This window comes from Neofelis nebulosa, chromosome 13, assembly GCF_028018385.1.
Source record: "Neofelis nebulosa isolate mNeoNeb1 chromosome 13, mNeoNeb1.pri, whole genome shotgun sequence".
Lineage (NCBI taxonomy): Eukaryota > Metazoa > Chordata > Mammalia > Carnivora > Felidae > Neofelis > Neofelis nebulosa.
Window position 1 is genome coordinate 35,890,983 of NC_080794.1, and position 20,912 is coordinate 35,911,894.

A 20,912-nucleotide genomic window follows, 5' to 3' on the forward strand; every position below is an offset into this window, starting at 1 on the left:
TGTGACCATAAGCCAGGTTCACCCGAGTCTTCGGCTACTTCACCCCTGCCGGATGGGAAGCTCCAGGGCCTCATTAACAGCACACAATGAGAGACCAAAGTGAATTGTCACCAACTTTAATAGACTCCGATTGTGTCTGCCCGAGCAGGCTGACGGGGATGACTGAGGGCTCCGCCACTATAGTCCAGTGTGGCCGGTTCAGAGTTCCTGCCTCTCCCTTCAAAGGCACCAGCTGGCCTAGGAGGATTTCACAATGGCTTTATTGTTTGTGCAACTCATTAGCAGAGACCCACTCCAGGGAGCCTCTGGACAAGGCCGACAGATTGCCACTGGCCAGCCTGAAAGATGCGGGGGCTCCCCTCAACCAGCCGGAGGCAATAAGCGCCAACTCTTTATTATTGTCTTTTAATTAATTTATTTTTTTATTTTTGAAGTAGGCGTGGAGCCCAAAGCCGGGCTTGAACTCACAACCCTGAGATTTAAGACCTGAGCTGAGATCAAGAGTAGGGCGCTTAGCCAAACCAACTTGAGCCACCCAGGCGCCCCTTGAGCCAACTGTTTTTAATTTAACACAGTGAACTCAATCTTGGCAGGGGTGGTCAAAGACCACTTTTGAGAATACATCAAAGTTACAGATAATCTGTCCCACCTCAAAAATGAATGCACGTATGCCCCAACGTTTGCATATAATTTCTGGGGGTTCACAGGTTAAAAAGTCAAAGAACCCTTTCGCTAGTGCTTTTATTCACCACTGTCTCTTCAGTAAAGAGAAAACCCAACAAGGCTGCTTCCACAGGCTTGCCCTCTCTCCTGACGGCAGGAACCTTCCTTTACAGAGTGGGCGCCTTCCTCCTCACATCTGGCAGGCAGAGCAAACTTCCCCCCACTCTCCTCATTGGGTTAGACGGCTATCGTGTCTTCTAGGACCTTCCCGAACCTTCTAGAACCTTCCCAGGGTACAGGCAAATCCAGCTCCCACCAGGATCTCCTCAGAGGCACCCACATTCTTCCACAATCATGTCTTTGTGATGGTCTAGAAGGACCCTGCCATTGTCCACGTACAGCATGCTCAATGGCTTGGTCTTCACTGGGGCACAGCACGTAGAAGGGACTCGGTGGGGCTGGTATCGTTTCAGCAGGCTCTGGCGGGCGGAAATAAGTTAAAGTCAGTTTCTGGGTACAAAAACAGAAGAAAATGGTTTTCATAAAGGAATCAGCCTGCTAACACATCATAAAGTCTGACATGCAAAGTCTAACTTTACAGGCTGTTTAAAAAAAAAAAAAAAAAGGAGCTAAACAGAAGATCCTAAAAGCCGTCTCTGGGTAAAGCAGCAGCAAACTTACATGTCCTTCTATTGTTCTAGCCTAGCGTGCATACCAATTCCAAGAAACTCCTGGCTTAGTTCTAGAAACATGAAGCAAAAGCGAGTCATGTGGAAATTCTTGTGGGATTTGTTTTGTTGCCCAGAGAAGGGCGAATGGAGTCAATAGGAGAAAAGGTAACAATCCCTTGGCACTCTGGAACTGGGCCCTGTCCCTGTGGTCCAGCGAAGTCTTTTCAGATCCGAGTGTTACCCGCGAGTTGCCAGTTGGGACTATCTGGGTCTCTGCAGGCCCCCTTAATCATGCAGCAGGTAGGTTAGTGGCGAGAAGTCCCAGGAGAGGCTCAGGCCTCCGCCCAGGGAAGGTCCCACAGAGCTCTGGCCCCACCGGTGCTTCCCTTGCATGAGCTCAGCTCACATACTCCCCAGAGGCTCTGAATCCAAATATTAGGGTCACGATGTTAGGCCCACTTCTCTGTTTTCTGCCTCTCATTCTCCCTTTGCTTTCCTCCACCACCTTCTAGACCTTAGGCTGATGAGTGTGGCACCTGGGGGTAGCTCGGGCCTTCTCTACTGCAAAAAAACCCTCCTCTTTCAGGCAGCAAAAGTACAGTGGTGGAAACAGTTTTATGCCAACCATGGCCCCATAAATGTGGCCCCCGTTTCATCAGCGAATCACAGACTTCTAGTAATGATAATACAACATCACACATGCTGGTTATCTGCCCACAGATGTACATGGGTATAAGTATCGTCTCCTTGAACCCTATGACATTCCTGTGAAACACGGCATTGCCGTCCCCATTTCACAGGTGGTAAAACTGAGGCTCAAAGAGACCAAGCAATTTGGTCAATATCACACAGCTAATCTGTGGGAATCAAATCCAGGTTTATTCCCAAAATCCAGATTCTGAAGTCCCTTTCCTAGAAATCAGGGCCGAAGGGAAGCTGAGACCTTCTAGTCTATACCCCGCCACCCCTAATTTTATGAAAAGACAAGGAAGAAGTCCTAAGGGAGGGAGGTGTTCGAGGTTACCCGGTGGGGCATGACTCCTCGTAGGCCCCTCTGAGGCTGGTGCCACAGGCCATCCCTATATCCCAGCACAGCAGCTGGCACACTGTTGGTGCTTGGATAAGTTAATGAATGGACAGCAATGGGATAGCAGAGCTCGAGTCCTGTCCCCCGATCCGGCAGTATGGCCACTTCTCCCACAGAGCCCGCTGCCTCCCCTCCCTTGGCAGGGCTCCGCACCTGGATGTATGCGTGGTTGGTGGGATGGAACTCCTCCCCCACAGGGTTAGGACACTCGCCCTCACAACGGTAGGCGTTGTACTGCTTGGGGTAGATGATCCAGGAGCCCCATCCGATGAGGTTGAAGTCCACCTGGAACTTGACCTTCCGACACAGCTGGCTTCTGTCCGGCAAGTGGTGCCGGCGGTGCCTCCGGCCCCTCTCCTGGGAGAGCTGTCCCTCTCGGGCCCGCCAGGAGCTCTCCGCCTCCCACAGCAAGGTGGAGCCACCCAGCCGCCTCTGCTCCGGGGAGAGGTTGGAGTAGAGCACGAGGAGCGCACTGGCGACCGGCGGCACGGGAGGCCGCTGCGGACACTCTCTGGCCAAACTGGACGCCTGCTCCGCCAGCTCCCCAGGGTGCTTCAGCCACTTGGAGAGAGGCCTGGTCACCTCCAGGACCATGCTGCCTGAGGAAAAGGTCATCTGGGACAGAGGAACAGTGAACGAGTCCATCCGAAGACGCTCCCGGCAGTCGGCTGGGTCCTGCTCCGCATCCGGCTTTAGCTGGTGCAAAATCTCAATGGAGGGCAGCACGCCAGGGGGAAGGTCCACAGGGCCGGCCAGCTGCAGCCGGAGCTCGGCCCACACCAGATCCTCCGCTTGGCTCAGGAAGGAGAAGTCAAAAGCAAAGGTCCAGTTCTGCCCATCGGCGTGCACATCTGGGTGGGGAGAAACCAGGAAGGAAGCAGGGTGAGTGGGGGCCCCCTGTATGCTCCCCAGAGCTCATGTTGCAGCCTTCACCTGACAGGGACCCTCTCAATCCTCACCCCAACCCTACGAGTTGGGAATGTGGAGTCCATTTTAGTCCAATTCAAATCGAGGCTCAGAGAGGTTAAATTACCTGCACGAGGTGGCGGGGCCAAGAATTGACCCAGATTTGCCCAACCGCAAAGCCCACACTCCAAATCCCGGTTCTGCTGTTCCCGCTAAGACACCCCACAGCCAGAGAACAGCTGGTAGACGCTGGATGCGTTCTCCCTGCTCTTTGGCCAAACCCTGAGCTTTCTGACCTAAACCCTGGGCTTCCCCTCACCCTGTGACCCTGAGCTCCCCAGACTCCGTTTTCTCATTGGAAACGGTGGCCTGATTCACGGGCACGTGGAAAGGCCCCGATCCTTCTTGGGAGGCCCAGGCAACAGAAGCCCAAGGCCGGCCAACTTCTCCTCCACCTATTCCTAAAGATGGAGGCAGAAACTTCCGGGGTTTTTGACAGCCTCACACATAGGGTTCTGTAGGCATTCTAAGCATGACTTTGCACTGACCTGGCAGTTTTCCAACCAGTGGGCTTTCCCATCTACCTGCAAGGTGCTCATCACCGCCCCTGTCAGGTCATTCACACACCTGGGGCAGACACAGCCTGCACACACACAGCCCCCAGCCTGGTCCCAGCCCCCTCCCCAAGATGACAAAACCCAAAATGGATGAAACAGAATGGGGAAGCGTGTTCCATTCATCTTAGTCCCGGACTAATTTGGCCCAATATCTGGGAATAGCATGTATGTGCGCATGCTAAAAGTGACCTTGAACTTGTTTGAGCCCAGTTTCCTCTCCTTTGCAATGGGAATGGTCATGCCCTGCCCATCGCGGCCTCATCACAAGCTTTCATGGAAATAAAGAGGGTTGACCGTCTGTTGCTAAATAAAAGCCAGGGATTATTCATTCCTTAGAATAAAAACACTAACCCTGTTGCGAACAGATCTCAAGGGTAGTGACGATCTCCGATTTGGGTCCACTCTGGGCAGACCGCACGACAGTTTCCTTTTTTTATTGCCTTCTAGAGCATCTTTGGTGACATGATGTAAGTGAATTTCCCTGAGAAATCCAGCCTGCATTATTATAAGGAAGCAGTTTCCAGCTTCAGCCTCCTGGCAGCTTCTCCGAGCCCATCCCCAGAGGCTCTTCACTTAATTTCCACTTCCCTCCTCATTAGCACCTGTAGGGGGCAATAACCCGCCCCTGGCTAGCAACTCTCCCTGGAGGTGTGGGGAGGAGGCCTGCATTACCCATTGCCCACTGCAGCACCCCCTAGCCACCTGGGGATTCCGTGGGACGTGTAACAACTCCTGGCCACCTGCACCAGGAGTTAAAGACTTTTCATCTCAAGTATCCACAAACGGCCTTTTAGAGGAAGACATTCCAGCTCAGTGATCAAGAGCAGGGGCTCTCGTGCCTCCTGTGATGGTTCAAATCCTGCCACTTGCTGTTTAACACTGGGCAGGCTAGTTTCCTTCTCTGGGCCTCAGTTTCCTGCTTTGCAAAAGGGAGCCAGTGACAGTATCACCTCACAGAAGTGTTAGGATTCACTGAGATAATGTGCAGAAAGTGTTTGGCCCAGCACAACCAACGTGCAATAGGTGTCAGCTGTCATCAACCACTTCCTTATTATTGCGGACGTCCAAGGTTAGAAACGAAGGTGTCCAGATAGGTAGTGAAAGACCCGGACAGAAGAGCAAAGTCAGCCATTACCAGGATGGACAATGTGTGTGGAGCGCTCCTTCCCAGTGGGGCGGAGTCTCTGACTCCATGACCCCACCCCCAGCCAAGGGGTCCTTGGGACACAGTGCTGATAGGTTCTCTTAGATCGGTCTCCGGTTCTTGTTAGGATAGGGGTGCCTAATCTTTTGGGGGTCACCGATGCTTGCTACAAGCCAAGAATGCTCTCCCCAGGAAAGAAAGCATCTCCCACTTCTACAGCAAATGTGACTTGTTGGTATCAGGTATCAGGAAAGGGTTCGTGGACACCCTGAAACCTATCCACGCAACTCAACAGAATCGGCCACACAGGCCCCAGGGATATTCTTGACCCGCGTCCAATTCTAAAGAAGAAAGTGGTTGGGCCCATGCCCTGGGGGTTCCCTCACCCTCAAACAGGATGCTGAGGCCGAGTTAGGATTCCGGGCTCCGTAGGAAAGGAGGGTGTGGGTATGACGCTAAGTGTCCACTCTACATTATTACAAACTAGCAGTTAATTGCCACTCATTGCTTCCCCGGCCAAGCATTGTCTCTTTGAATCCTCCCCACCATTATCACGGTTTCGCAGATGAGAGAAAACTGAAGGTCCACAGCCACATACGAAGATGCAAACGCAATCTGGTTAGACTCCAACACCCCGTTTCCCGCTTTACAGGTGCGGCATGACAGATAAACCCAAGAGGGAAAGGAGCGGTTAGACCATCCCTTCTCCACCCATGTCCCTCCAGGCAGGCTCCTCTGGCTGCTTTCAAAAACTGAAACCAGTTCACAACACTGCGAACGTGCTTAAAGTCACTGTACATTTTAAAAACAGTAAAATGGTAGGTTTTGTCATGTATATTTTGCCGCATTCACACACAAATGAGGCAGAAGGAAAGCCAGCCCCCGGTTTTACAAAAGGGGAAACTGGTTCTGCAAGGGATACACCAGGAATTGGGAAGCAGGGTTTGAGGGAACTGAACCCAGTTTTCCAGTCTCCCAGACTCTCAAACCACCACGAACCTTCCGGAACTCTCCAGAAGGAGAGAGTGAACTGAAGAAGGGCACTCTCTGCTCCTTTGCCCAGCCTCCTCCCCACACCAGCTTTCCGGTAGAGGGACTGAGCAGAGCCCTCCAGTAATTTTCAAGCCCCTCGGGTTAGCCCCTCGGGTGTCCCTAAATCTGGCTGATCCCCAGATGACCCTTCAAGAGGGGTCATCGGCTGTCTGACCCCAGACGTGGCAGGCCAGGGAGCTAAGAGCCCCCACCCCCGCACCCGACCAAAGGGCTGGCGGGTGGCCAATTAGGTCAGATGATCGGATGTGGATTGCGCCCCAGCGTGGGGGAGGGCCGTCTGGCCCCAGCCGGCAGAGGGAGGCACAGGCCGGCGCAGGGCGGCAGGGGTCTGCCCCCGACCCCAGGAGTCAGGATGTGGATTGCATGGGGCAAGGGGACCCCCGCGGAAAGGGTCCCTCCACTCAGCACCCACCTGTCCGTCGCGCCCGATGCCCAGAACGCCCTGCCCCGACTCCGAGGGTGAAACACCCGCGTCACCACGGTCGCTGAGCGTTTCCCCAAACCAAATCTAGGCCCCGACCCCGGTACTACTCGGGACACTGGCACCTTCCCAGCCTGGACTCGAGTCCCCAAGCCTGCCTCAGTTCCCGACTTCGGGGCACTCCGCCTCTAGTGCCGTATCTCTGAACTATAATCCCGGATGTTTGTTACGCGCTCGGTGCTGGGTTTCGAAGTTCGCTGTCAGCCTCCGGCATCCATTCACCCTGACGCGCGAAAAGAAATTCGACAGAACGTATGTAGCAATAATAACGACCACTTTATTACCACGCCTGGTTTTGTGCTAAGCGTTTTATGTGCTTTGTCACCTGGCGCTCGCCACACTTTTATAAGGGAGGGACTGCTGTCCCCATTTCACGGAAGCGCAAACCGAGGCGCCCGGAGGTTACGTAGTTGAACAAGACCGCATCGTCGACTGGCGCAATCGGGCTCCCACCCTCCAGCGCTGCGCTCTTCCCACCCTAAACCAAGGCCCAGAACGCAGGGGTCTCCGCCCCGGGGCCCTTCCCGATGCCAGAATCCCCTCCACCCGCCGACCCTGCGCGCCGAGCCAGTGCCGACGCCGGTGCCACCCCAGACCTGGACCCCCTATGCTCCTCCCTCCCAGCGCAGAGCGCCCTCAGCGGCGGGGTCGCCAGCCCGGAGCCACCCTCCCGCAGCATTTCCCAGCGCCCTTCCGGAGTCCCAAGGCGCCCCCGGGGCTCGGCGGGGCTGCGCAGCCTACCTTGCGCCTGCAGGCTGCGGATGATGTCCGCCCGGGGCAGCGGGTCACGGTAGAGGCTCAGCATGTACGCTAGAGGGGACGGCGACGAGGGCTGCCCCCGCGTACGGAGGGGCGACGGGGTCACGGTCGCGGCGCCCGCCTGGAGCAGGGCCCACCAGGCGTGCAGGAAGAACCAGGGCAGACGGGGGGCTTGCATGGTGGGCTGGCTGGGCCCGGACGGCGCCTCCGCCCCCTTTTATCCTGGGCCTTCGCTGCCGCCCCGCCCTCTCCCTCCTTCCCTGGGGGAAGCCTTGGGATCCTGTACCTCCCCCCCCCCCCACCCCATCCAGGGGGGTGGCCCCCAGAGGGACCACCTGCTGCGGGAGGGCCAGACCTGAGCCTGGGAGGGAGGAGACCCGCTGAGCTAGAGGAGCCCTTAGGTCCCGCGACCCTCTAGTTTGCCGCGTTTGAGGACCCTGGCACTCTACTACTTTAGATACTCCAGGCCATGTTTCTGAGGCCCTGGTAAACTCCTCACCCTCAAACTGGCAGGTCACAATTGTGGCTTCCTTGCTCTGCCTTAACCTCGGATCCCTGCCCTTTCCTGTTTCTCCAAGCTCCAAATGGATGTCTGGCTCAACAGCAGCAGGTAGGGAATGACAGTGCATCCTGGAGGCTCTCAGGCCAGGTGAGGCCCCAGGCTGACCTGCGATGCTTCCCCCCCCCCCCCCGCCCCCAGCCTGGCCAGGTGCCAGCCTTCCGGGCCCTCACCCAGATGGCCTCCTGGAGCACTCCTGGCCTTAACTGGCAGGGCCTGTCTGGATGGCTCTGGGAAACCAGGGGTGACGGTACTGGGAGTTGCTGGAACCAAGAAGGTGAGCTCCAGAGGAAGGCCCCTGGGGACCTGCCTCAGACAGGGATGGAAGTGTTCCCTAGAAGGCAAAGGGCACAAGTGACCAGGATGAAGGACAGACTTCTCCATCAGAAAGGGGAAGTGTTTCAGCAGAAGCCGGAGCCCGGGGCATAGCTAACAGGGTGATCCCGGCCCCTGAGAGTGGAGCACGTGTGGTGGGCGTCATCCCAGTGATTTCAGGAGAAAGGTGTGTCCTGTGTTGTCCAGGGCCTGCAGTCCCTGTGTGGCCTGGCAGTTGCCCCCCGGGGGACCTGGGTTTCAGCTCAGGGCCTCTCATTTCCCTTTCTCTGGGCCCTGCTTTCCTCAGCTGCTTGGGAGTGATCCTCATGCGGCCTCCCTTCCGGGTGCCGTCGCATCAGAGCTGGAACTACCTGTAAAGAAATATAAATCCCTGCCCCTTGTCAGGCCCCAGCTGTTTCCCTCAGCACAGGAGGGCTCCTCCTCCCCACGTCCTTTCTTAGCCTGGGCGACATTTACTGAAATGCTCTGTGCTGGGCCCACGTCCAGGCCTTTCACAGGACGCTCCAGCTCCAAAGAACCACAGGCTCGGCCCGGAGCAGGTACAGACAGTGGGAGGAGGCCCAGCAGGTTCAGCTGGGAGCTCCAAACTTGGGGGGCGGAAGGGGGGGGCAGGTAGCTGGGGTGGAGCTGGTCCACCCAGCAGGAAGGAACCTCACTGTCACCGGGAAGAGAGTGGGGGAGGGGCGGGGACAGCGAGGGGGAGCCGCAAACCATGGGACCAGCAACTTTTAGTTTCCGTAAAGCTAAGGACCGCCTTGTGTGTTGTGTTTTCACCATTGTACACATTACAGTTGGGATCCCAAAAATCTTCGCTAAATGAGTAAATCAGGGAATGGCACTGTGTCCGGACTTGCCCCCAAGACAAGTGTCACCCGGGGGTGTTTGTTAAACTATTGACTCCTGACCTCTAGAATTAGAATTTGGGGAGAGGGCTTGGCCATCTACGTATTTAACAAGCACCCCATGATCCTTACCAGACAACCTTGAGAACCTGGGTGGCCTGGAATTCTTGTCACGGTTTGGACCCCCGCTCCCGGGGTTCAGGTTCCTCATCTATAAAACATTACTGGAGATCCTCCTTCCATATGGATTAAATGAAACCATTGTGAAAGTGCCTTGCGGACTCCAAACCCCGGTGTATTTGTAAATCCTTATGTGTGTGGATATTATTATGCTCCATGGCTGGCATTCAAATTTCCCAGCGTGGGAGCTTGCCGGTTCTGGATTGTTGGTCCTAGCCCTCGCGTCAGACCCTACCCCAGAGGCAGAAGGCAACCCTCCTGCGGGTTGTGAATATACAGATAAAAAAACAATGACAGATTGTGGTTAGTGCAAGGGAAACCCCTGACAAGGACATGGGAACCAAGAATGGCAACACAGGGGAGTGCCTATAGCTAGACAGAGGTACAGGAATCCGCCTCCCCCAAATCCAGAGCTCCCCAGTCCCCACGTGACCCAGAATCCAGGTGGTCCCTGTTTCAACAGGGACATTCAGCAGTCTTTACCCACCAAGGTTGGGAAAGGAACAACAAAGAAGATACATCTACTTCTCATAGTGGACCAGGAGCTCCTTGAAATTAAGGAGAACGCTTTATTCATCCTGTGTCCCTTGCACTACGTGACACATGGGAGGTCCTCGATAAACCTTTTAGCTAAAGTGAATGATGACGGCAACAGCTAACATTTATTGAGTGCTTAAAGCAGTTGGCACTCTGCTAATCACTGAGCTGATTTTATCATCACCCCTACTTCAGAGATGAGAAAACAGAGGCTCAGAAGAAACATGGTAATTGGCTCAAGGCCACAAATTTACAGGTGGGAACAGCCAGTACGTGAAGGGCAGGTCTCTGCTTATCACCTAAACCGGTGCTTTGAGCTTTACTGCTTCCCCATAGATGAGAGGGTGAACGTGTGCCTTGTACTAGGACTTAAAAAATTCTCAGTCTTACCTTTCCCAGGGTCCAGGAGCGGCAGACAGAGCTCCTTCCTGATGTGTATTGGCCCAGAGCCACGTAGGGGCCTGGAATAGCTCTCTGACCAGCAAGAGCCACTCTGTCAAAGCCCATCCGTCACGGATCTTTCTGCAGCTCTGGCACCCCAGAAGAAACCGAAACTGTCACCTCTTCGGGACAAAGGCTAACGGTCCTCCTTCTCATTTTTAAAGGGTATTTGTCCGTCCAGGATCTGTTTCCTGCAGGAAGGACCAGAACTGCCCTCTTCCCAGGCGGGGAATGACACCTTCTTGCTTCCCCTGCCCCAGACGGACTGGCCGACGGATTACCTGACCTGGGAGATAACCTCTTAGGGTCGTTCCAGCTGCCTGGAGGAGGGAGAGCAAAGTCCCTCGCGGTTCTTGAATGCTTTCCATCAGGCTGTTCCACACCCTTCCTCTACATGAGTAACATATGTGGCATGGTTAAGTGCTGGGGCCGTGAGGTCAGGCTGCCAGGAGGCAGAGTCGCATCTGGCAGTTTGTGGATTCATTCGTTGAACAAACCTGCTTTTCTTCCAGTGAGTCTACAGCAGGTTAACTGCAAAAGCTAGATTTTCTCGGGGGGCTAGGCAAGAAGGCATTTCAGTGCTGCACATATTTAATGAGCATTTTTTTTTTAATGTTTATTTGAGACAGAGAGAGACAGAGCATGAATGGGGGAGGGTCAGAGAGAGGGAGACACAGAATCTGAAACAGGCTCCAGGCTCTGAGCTGTCAGCACAGAGCCCGACGCGGGGCTCGAACTCACGGACCGCGAGATCATGACCTGAGCCGAAGTCGGATGCTTAACGGACTGAGCCACCCAGGCGCCCCTTAATGAGCATTTTCTATGTGCCAGTGTGACATTGGCTATCTTACTTTCCCAGCACACCTCTGCATTTCACGTGCCCCTTTTTCTGCATGCGTGTTTCCATCGTATCCCCCTGGTGAACTGCTTAATTACCACACACCTCTTAAAACTCCCTTCCTCGGGGTGTCTGGGTGGCTCAGTCGGTTAAGCATCTGACCTTGGCTTAGGTCATGATCTCACAGTTCTTGGGTTCAAGCCCCGCGTCAGGCTCTGTGCTGACAGCTCAGAGCCTGGAGCCTGCTTCGGATTCTGTTTCCTCTCTCTCTTTGTCTCTCACGCTTTGTCTCTTTCTCCAAAATAAATAGTAAACAATTAAAAAAATTTTTTTTCGAAAGTCCCTTCCTCTGTAGACCTCTCACCAACTCCCCAGCAGTTGAGCAGAGGACACTTCTAAGTATGACACTGATAGATCGGTTGCCCAAATTCTCTTCAGTGGCTGCCACTGGACTGTGAATTCCCAAGAAGCAGGGATGGCTCCTGACTCACTTCTCCTGAGGCACTAGCCGCTGGTTCATGGCTGAACTTTGCTTGCTGTGATTTGCGGCATAGATGAATGAATCCAATAGTGGAAATGGTGGCTCTAAACACAGGCTCTTGGCTTCCACTGTGGCTGTCTGTGATCTGGAGATAGAGACCCCGCCCTCCCCGCCCCCACAATGCCCTTGTTCCCCAAATGCACTCCAGCCCCATGGAAATACCGACCCTTCCCCCAAAGTACAAAGCCATTCTTCCTCAGTCCAGAGTAATTTTGCCCCTTCTTCATTCACACAAGACACTCCTGTTTATCCCAGTGTCCAGCTTAACGGTTTCCTCTTCCACAAGGGCCTTCTTACGTGGTCTCTCGCCCCCTGCAGGCTCTGATCCGAGCCATTCTCTGTTGAAGGTTGAGGTCCTCGAACCCTTAGGAGTTTTCCACCAGGGAGCCTGCTGCCTGGCTCACTTTGCATTCTTCCTCCTTAGCAAAGGGTTTGGCGCTAAGTGGACGTTACAAACCATGCCTGTGGCCAGCCTTGGCTTATAGCACTCTTTTGTCTACTCCCAACAATGTTTTGCAACGTTTTTATTTAAATCGCCAACACAAAAAAATGCTTTCGATTTTGAATAAAATAGTTTTGCCTCTTTTTAAAGTAATCTGTACACCCAACGTGGGGCTCAAACTCACACCCCTGAGATCAAGAGTCCCATGCTCTACCGACCAAGCCAGCCAGATGCCCCTGAATAAAATAGTTTTATTTCATCATTTGAGAACTGGAAAGGTCTTGACCCTCATTTCAACGTGGCAAGTGTTCCCTAAAGCTGAATAGTAGCTGCTTTCTTTAGGCAGGGTCTGTTCTCTACACGCCACAGTCCCCAGCTCTCCTTAACGTACTACACCCATCTGCCCGGCCCCCAGGACATATGAGTTTGAGACCCCTGCTGTAGGTTGGATGAGAAAAAGACACTCTGGAATCAGTTAGGAGACACGGACTCGAGAGTTTTCTCCACAGGGACTAAGCCACAGACTGTGGGTACCCGGCCCAGGCTGGATAAGCTAGAAATAATCTATTATTTAGTAAGTGCTTACCATAATGTGCTTGCGTTATGTAATTTACCCTTCCTATCCCTGTGAAACAGACTGGATATTTACTCCCATTTCACAGGTGAAGAAACTGGCATGGAGCTTGCTCAGGACCGAACGCCTAGCAAGTGGTAAAGCTATGCTGGACCCTAAGTTATTCTGATCCTGGAAGTGACACTGGACACGACCACACCCAACACAGTCATTTCCTAGCCCCCTTGCACAGAGAGGCCTCTCCCTGCTTACCCCATCTCAGCTGACCTCCTGCACTCTGTCATATCACCATGTTCCTTTCTTCCGTGCTCAGAAATCGATTTGTTCGGTGCTGTTCATTTTTGTCTGTTCCCTCCCGCTCTGGGCGTTAAGCCAGATCCACTGTCTGTTCAGTTCACCACTGAACCCCCCGGGCTTGGCACAGTTCTTACACATGGAAGTGCTCAGTACATATTTATTGAGTGAATACGTTGAAGCCGGTCCCTGGACTGGGGGGCATAGAGGTAAGATAGCAAGGATGGGGAGACGCTGCTTGATCCGGTGGCCACAGGTAAGCCCCACAGGTCACCAGCTTCCTCTGGTTCCAAGTTCGTCCATCTCACTGTCCTCAGCATGTGGTGGTGGTGGGGGATCTTAGTAGATGTTCAATAAATGCTCAGTATCCCTCTCTTAGCATGCTGATGTTTTACATCAGCAACAGAATGCCTCCTTAGTGCTCCTGGCTCCTTAGGGCCACGATTCACGTTAGGGAGTCCTGTATGCCACCCTCTCACTTCCATTCTGGCTCCGGATCCTTTCACGAGCTGCGTGATCTGAGCAAGGCTGGCATCACCCTCATAGAGGGGGACCAGCCTGACGTAGTACAGCTGGTAGGGGCCAGGCCTGTCTGACTCGGGGTCTCATGCTCCCTCCAGCCCCGGCTCTCCTTCCCAACCCCTCCTGGGTAGAGCCCAGACTCAACTTGTGCTTCCCACAGGGTCAGGAGGTGAAGGCTCAGCCCGCCCTGGGAAACAAACAAAGAGACCACCAGGAGGATCCCTCTCCTCCCACGGGGAAGCTTCTCAGAGATTCCCACAGCCCAGCCAGCCACCCCTGCCTCCTGCCTCCCACCTCCCTATGTCCTCCCACTGAGACTCACTGGTGCTGAAATTGGGCTGGAGTTGGATGACACAACCTAGTCTGGGGCTGGAGAGCCTGTGCGAGTGAGTGTGTGTGTGTGTGTGTGTGTGTGTGTGTGTGTGTGTGTAGGGCAAGGAAAAGAATCAGAACTAAGGGCAAGCACTCAAGGGAGCACATACTGTGGGAATAAGGAGTGCTTAGGGAGTGCCCCCCGGGTGCCAGGCATGGGCTATGCTGAGAGATCTATGTGCACTACGACTTGGGGTCTCCCTAAACTGATCGCAGTAATCCCCTGGAGCGCTTAGTAAAGATAAAGGGACCCCCAAGAGTCAGGGTGCACTTTTAGTGCTCTTTGAAATGTTAACCACGTCAAAAGTATAAATGATAGAAACTTACAAAAACCATCCTTTGATAAGTGTAATTATTTAAATTCCTCTTGTACTTATTTGGTTTCGTGGATTTTTAATAAGGCATTTTAAATTTAATTTTGTCGTTTCAGTCAACATTTGCTATCTCCCAAAAAACACAACATGAAAATTTCATTACTTGAAATTGAAAACAACCCAAATGTCCATCGGTGGGTGACTGGATAAACAGATAGTAGCATATCTGTACATCGGAATGCTACTTGACAATTAACTTGAAACAGGCAATGAGGATGGCTCTCAAAATAATGATGCTGACTTAAAGAAGCCAGACAAAAGATAGTGTATACTGTTTGATTCCAATTCTGTCCCATTAAAAAAACATTTTTTTAACGTTTATTTATTTTTGAGACAGAGAGAGACAGAGCATGAACGGGGGAGGGTCAGAGAGAGGGAGACACAGAATCCGAAACAGGCTCCAGGCTCTGAGCTGTCAGCACAGAGCCTGACGTGGGGCTCAAACTCACGCACCGCGAGATCATGACGCGAGCCGAAGTCGGCCGCTTAACGGACTGAGCCACCCAGGCGCCCCATTTCTGTCCCATTTTAGGAAATGCAAACTAGTGACTGCAGAGAAGCGGTGCAGAATGTGGCTCAGGGGTTGTCTAGGAGGAGAGGAGAGACGGAGAAATTACAAAGGGGCACAAGGGAACGTGTGGGCGTGATAAATACATTCAGTGTCTTGATTATAGGGATGATTGTGTAGTATGTCAAAGCTTACCGAAATGCACACTTCAAATATTCGCAGCTGTTGTGTATCAATCATACCTTACTACAGTTGTAACAACGGGAGCAGCTGGCTGGTTCAGTCAGCAGAGCATGTGACTCTCGAGCTCCGGGTTGTAAGTTCGAGCTCCACGTCGGGGTGTAGGGATTACTTCAGAAAGTATTTAAAAAAAAGGAAAATACGGTTGTGACGATGGATGCAAACATAAGAAACCTTCGAAATATGAACATTATTATTCAAAATCCGTAAGACTAACTACACGTAAAAGAAAATTAAGCTGCAATGTTCTTTGTAAAGTTGTAGCATTTATGGTTCTGGAATAGAAGTGTATGTAACAGACTATACTTCCGCTAAAGCTTCAAAGGGCACTAAGACTTTTGGAACATCAAAGTCCGCCAGCTCTATAGATTCACTTGGCGAGTCTTAATAAGTGAGACGGAAAACAGCACCATTTATTTCATTGTCTTTTTTTTTTTTCTTTCTCTCTCTTGTCTTTCCACAAACCCACAAGCGTGGCGCTGTTGTCGGCTTTCTCTACAATTGAGGGGTCTGAGGCTCAGAGGGGCTGGGTGCATTGTCGTTAAAAGCAGTGCTGGGATCCCAGTCCCGGGAAGTCTGACGTCAAAGCCTGCGCTTGGGGTAACTCAGGCAGGGTGGGGGGACTTGTATTTCCAAACTCCACCAAGCCCTGTGCCCCGTTAGCTGCTGACCACAAGGCTGGCCAAATCCCAGGCTGGTGCCTCCCCCACTCACATCAAAGGGCCCCAGACTTCAAAGGCAAGTTGAGGGGAGATGCACATACCTGGCTTTCCCAGGAGAGCCCAGGAGAGCTAATATGATTAACCAGAGACCCAATGGGGCAGGAAGAGTCTTCACGGAGCAGATAATTCAATGGAAGGAACTCGAAAACATTCTCACCCACCACCCACTCTCAGCATCTTTCATTCTGTGGCTACTAACACTCTAGACACCTGGGAATTAGGGGTGAGGTGGGGGCTATACCAAATGTGTGTCCATTCCATAGATGGAAAAACATGCTGGAAAGCAATTGTTTACCAATTTTGTGCCAGGCATAGTGCTGAGTGTTTTGGACACATGCCTCACATTATATTCTGTAAGTGTAATTATTCCCATTTTACTGATGGAAAAACTGAGGCTTGGATGGCTTAAACACTTGCCCGAGTTCAAGTCGGTACTAAGCAGCTGAGCTGGTATTGGAGCCCAGGTCCGTTTTGATGCTAACCCTCATGCTCTATCCTATCATTTGGAAGAGGACAAAGCGCTAAGACCCCAGGGTGCTCTTCCGGTCTTTCCTTCACTCCGGTGCGAGGGCGACAGACACAGGAGGTGGCACTGTGCCTGGCTGCCCACTTACCACATTCGCATCTTTGGGGGACAGGGACTGGGTAATCGTCCCCATGATTTGAGATGTTATAAATCTATAAGACCCCTCACATCCCCACCCCATCCCTTGGCTCCCCTTGTCCGTCCTCCCTGTGGACTGCACCCTCAGAACCATGTTCTTTCCCTTCTGGGAAGATTTAAGATCCCAGGACCCTGTTTCTGCCTGTACCTGCCTCAGGTGCTGAGCTGCCCTAGCAGGACTGAAGGGACTGGTAATAGAGACCTACAGGGCCCTGCCCTGGGCGGCATCCCTCCAAGAAACTCACGACCCTCAGGGGGCCTGCACGGGGAGAAGGTTTTGGTTTAAATTAGTACCAATTACACTTGTGGTAGTTTGCGGGGAGGGGAAGGGAGTTGGGACACCTAAGATCTCTCAGCTCAACCCAGACCAACATGTGGCCTTGGCCAGGGCACATGGCCTCATGGAGCCTGTTTCTGCATTTGGCCTGGTTCCAGGGCCCTTACACCATGCCCCCTGTTACGCACCTCCTCTTAGGCTATGAGCTGCCAGGGGACAGAAGTCTCCTTTGACCCTGCGCCCAGTGCCCTGTGTACAACGGGTGCTAATAAATGAGGCCACAAAGGGCACTTTCCTTGTCAGAGAGCTTGCTTTCCACACGAAGGTTGGTTGGTTGTTGTCATAGGGAGGTGGCCCAGGCAAAGGAAAGGAGCCCCCGCTTTGGAGGAGTCAAACCTGTGCCCGTTAGCCTGAGTGCCTGCCTCTGGTTCACTTCTGTGTTTGTGGAGAGGGTCTTAAAGGGGTGTGAGGGGGAGGTCGGCCTCGCACGTCTGGCACTGTGTGGGTACAGCTGACACGCCCAGACGTCACGGCGAAGGCCAGGAAGTGATGAGCGCAGGCGCCCTGCGGGATCCGCTCCCGGGGCCGCGGAGGTGGGGAGCATGCCAAGGACCACCCCAGTGACTCTGCCAGCAGGCCCAGCTGCTGCAGCGTGCCAGGGGACAGGAGGCCAGAGGCAGCGGTGAGTGTCCCCCCGGGGCCGTTCTGGCGGGGAACGCTCCCTCCCCAAGTCCCAACCTGAGCCCGCTGGCAGCCGTGGCTGCCCTGTGGGTTCCGCCCAGAACTCGGTGCCCCCCTGGGGCATCTCCCCGGCCCTGCGGGTCCCGGGAGCCCCACCAAACGGGGGCAATCCGAGGTGAGCCCCCGCTTGGGCAGCAGGGGGGTCAGGGCTGTGGGGGCAGCTGGATGTGTGCCCCTCCCACCGCCCCATCCCCACCCTGGGCCTCTGTCCAGTAGCCTAATTCTCCTGCTGCTGGCCTGGAGGCGTGGCATGTACCTGTTCTGTGAAACGGAACCGGCAGGATGAAGTCCTAGTCAGGGCCATGTGCAGAGCCCCCACTTGGTGCCAGGCTGGCTCTGGAGTGGGGGCAGGACAGTCAGGGTGGGTCACACCCCCCCCACCCCCCTTTTGTCCTCTTCAGTGCTTCCTACCCCAGAAGCTGCTGCCACCCCTGGGCTCAGGGAGAGCAGGGGCCCTCCCCACTGCCCTCCAGCCACAGGGGAGCCCAGGCGACAATAGCAGGTGCCGCACCGTGCCCCAGCGCACCGGAGGCTGACCCAGCGACAACGCGGGGTTGTCTCCGCTGGTGCTCACAGCTCTACAGGATGGGCCCTGAGAGGTCAGGCCCCTTGCTTGAGGTTATGGAGTTACCCTGAGGCCAGTGAAGTGTAAGTTTCAGACCCTTCTGAGGCTCCCCCTACCCTCTTTTGTATTTGTACTTTTGTATTCTTTCTCTTAAAGCCTCCCTCCCCCAACAGTATGAGGCTCAGGCCCCTGCAACAAATGATCTCTCTTGGGTACCTCCTCGGTCCGCTGGCCACCGTCACGCTGCCCAGGGTGCGTGGGGGTCAGGGACTAATGGAGATGGGGAGCCTGACAAGGAGGGAAGGGCACCCAGACCCGGTCAAGGGGCTTACATGACCTCGCCATGATTCTGGGCTTCCCGTGACTCCAAACATCCTGCCACTGCCTCCCCCTCTCCCCCGCCCCCTTTGCCCGCTGTGGAAGGAGCCAGCTTGGGCAGAGCCCTCGTGTTTTCCTCATCAGAGGGAGGGGCGGGCATGACAGGGGTGGCTGCGGAAACCAGGGTGAAACGGGGTGGAGCAGAAGAAAGAGGTTCTGGAAAGCCGCTGGGTCCCGCAGCCCTGCCAACATTGGCCCCTCATCCCATCAGCGCCCTGACACCCCATCTTCACAGCTGCCTCCACCCCCTTCCAGATGCTTCTTCTCCTCACAGCCAACTCGTTGATGGGTGCTGCCTCCCCACAATCCCTGCCTCCCGGTCACTCCCTCACCCCCAAGAGTGCCTCCCCCCCATCACCCCCACCCACCGCGGAACCTGCCAAGCCTGGGCCGTGGGGCACGGTGTAGCCAAATTGGTTCTAGGTCACGATCTCACGGTTCGTGAGTTCGAGCCCCGCGTCAGTAGGACTCTGCTGTCAGTGCAGAGCCTGCTTGGGATCCTCTCTCTCTCTTTCTCTCTGCCCCTCCCCGGCGCATGCGCTCTCTCTCTCTCTCTCAAAATAAATAAACTTAAAGAAATGACCTCCATAGAGAGGCCTCTCCCCACCACCCTGTCCAAAGATGACTCCCCCCGACACTCCCTCAGATCCCCCTGTATTTTTCCTTCAGAGCCGCTGAGGCTACATCTTGACTCGGAGGGCTATTGGTTTATGTCTGCCTCCTCCCCCAGACTGTAAGTCCACCAGGCCTGGTGGATTTACTGTCTGTGTTGTTCTGCATCTGTGCACTTAGCACGATGTTGAGTTCACAGTGGGCACCCAAGAAACACCCCTTGTGAGGGAGGGGAGGAGAGGCTGGCTGCTGAGGCTGTACCTCCGCCGTCTGTCCAGCAGGTGGCCTCCCAGGACAGAACATCATCAGCCCTCGCATTCCAGGATGTTCCCTCGGGGCCCAGGGCCCCCCCAGGGGGAGATGTAAAAGGCAGGTGTGGGAGCCAGTCTGCCCTCTGTCCTTCTTGGACACTTGTGGCTCTGCATCGTGGTTATTTTTACCCACATCTCCTGCAGGGGGCTGGTGGCAGCTTAAGCCAGAGACCAGATCTAACCCATTTTTTTTGCCTTGGTGACCATGCAGAGCTCGGTAAACCAATGACAAGTGGGAAAAGGAGGTGACTCGGTCCTGTGGAGAGGCTCTCCTCCCGATGGTTATCGTTAAGGCATTGGAGCCCAATTGCCTGGGTTCTAATCCTGGCTCTGTTGCTTACTAGCTGTGAGATTTGGGGCAAGCTCATTAACCAATCTGTGCCTCCTTTTCTGCAAAAGTGAGACTTGCACTTGCCACAGAGGGTCATTGTGAGACCAGAATGAGGAAATGCGTAGAAAGTATTTAGAATGGTTCCCGGCGTGGAATCAATGCTCGGTGAATGACAGCTTTTATTATTATTATTTAAAAAAAATTTTTTTTTTTACATTTATTTATTTTTGAGAGGCAGAGAGAGACAGAGCATGAGCAGGGGAGGGGCAGAGAGAGAGGGAGACACAGAATCAGAAGCAGGCTCCAGGCTCCGAGCTGTCAGCACAGAGCCTGACGCTTGGGCACGGCATACACCCACACCCACCTACCCACACACACACACACACACACACACACACACACACACACACATACACACACACAGGAAAAAATGCAGGAACAGCACTCAGCTCTTCCGGCCACAGTTCAGACAGGCCAAGGTGCCTCCCTTGCCAGGACAGGGGAGCCCAGCAGATGCCCTGTCACCTTCCTGGCACTGTGCCCCCTGCTCTCAGTGCCACTGGCTTGACAGGACAAGTTGCCATGGCAGTGGGTGGTGGGCCTGCAGGGGCACACTGGCTGGCCTTGGTTGAGCTCTCTGGCTTTTTAGAAGGGGCTGGCTTCTTGCCAGAGCACAGGCCCTCCTGCCACCCAGACATTCATTCAGCTGGCTTGGGCAGCCATGGCCACACCCAGAGCCCATCACTTTTCCCTGCCCGGGGAACTGGGAGGCTGAGCCAGCCGCTCACTCTGGGTGTTTCCCCGGCCCTGGGCGCGGGCCCCTTTTGCCCATCCCTCACACTCTATTAGAAATGTCTGGCACGGGCCTCCTTTCTCTTGTGCTCCATGGTGAGCCCCTCGAGAGTTCAGGTTGTGCCTGGCACATAGAGGCCTGTCTTACAGGTTTGTAGGATGACTGAAAAAACAAAAAATGAATTCCCTCTCAGCACCTTGAAGAGAGTAAAGTTGCAGGACGTAATCTGACCTGCTCCAGAGATGGCCTGTTCGTGCCACAAATACTTATTAAGTGACGACTGCTGTCTGCCAGCCATTGCTGTGGGTGGAGTTAAGATATGAATCCAGATGGGCATGTTTCTGCTCTCAGGGAGCCGACATCCTAGTAGGGTGGGGGAAACATACACAAACAAGCAAACCGAGAAAGGGAAGCATCCGATGGTGATGGGTGCCGTGCTGGGGACTATCCCAGGGTGCACGGCAGCAGGGAGGGAATGAGTGGAGGCTCCAGGTGGAGGCCTCAAGGAGGCCATGTTTGACCCAAGGCCTAAACAGA

The 20,912-nt window shown here is 54.1% G+C and overlaps 1 protein-coding gene across 1 annotated transcript; it reads right to left on the reverse strand.

Annotated features, from left to right (window-relative positions):
- Positions 1-550: 550 nt before the first annotated feature.
- NODAL (nodal growth differentiation factor) lies at positions 551-7,646 on the reverse strand. The gene is made up of 3 exons (XM_058696589.1): positions 7,364-7,646; positions 2,575-3,272; positions 551-1,142 (listed from the first exon to the last, which is right to left on the reverse strand). The coding sequence occupies exons 1-3, from the start codon at positions 7,557-7,559 to the stop codon at positions 990-992; spliced, it is 1,047 nt and encodes a 348-aa protein (XP_058552572.1). The 5' UTR covers positions 7,560-7,646; the 3' UTR covers positions 551-989.
- Between the last annotated feature and the right edge of the window lie 13,266 nt (positions 7,647-20,912).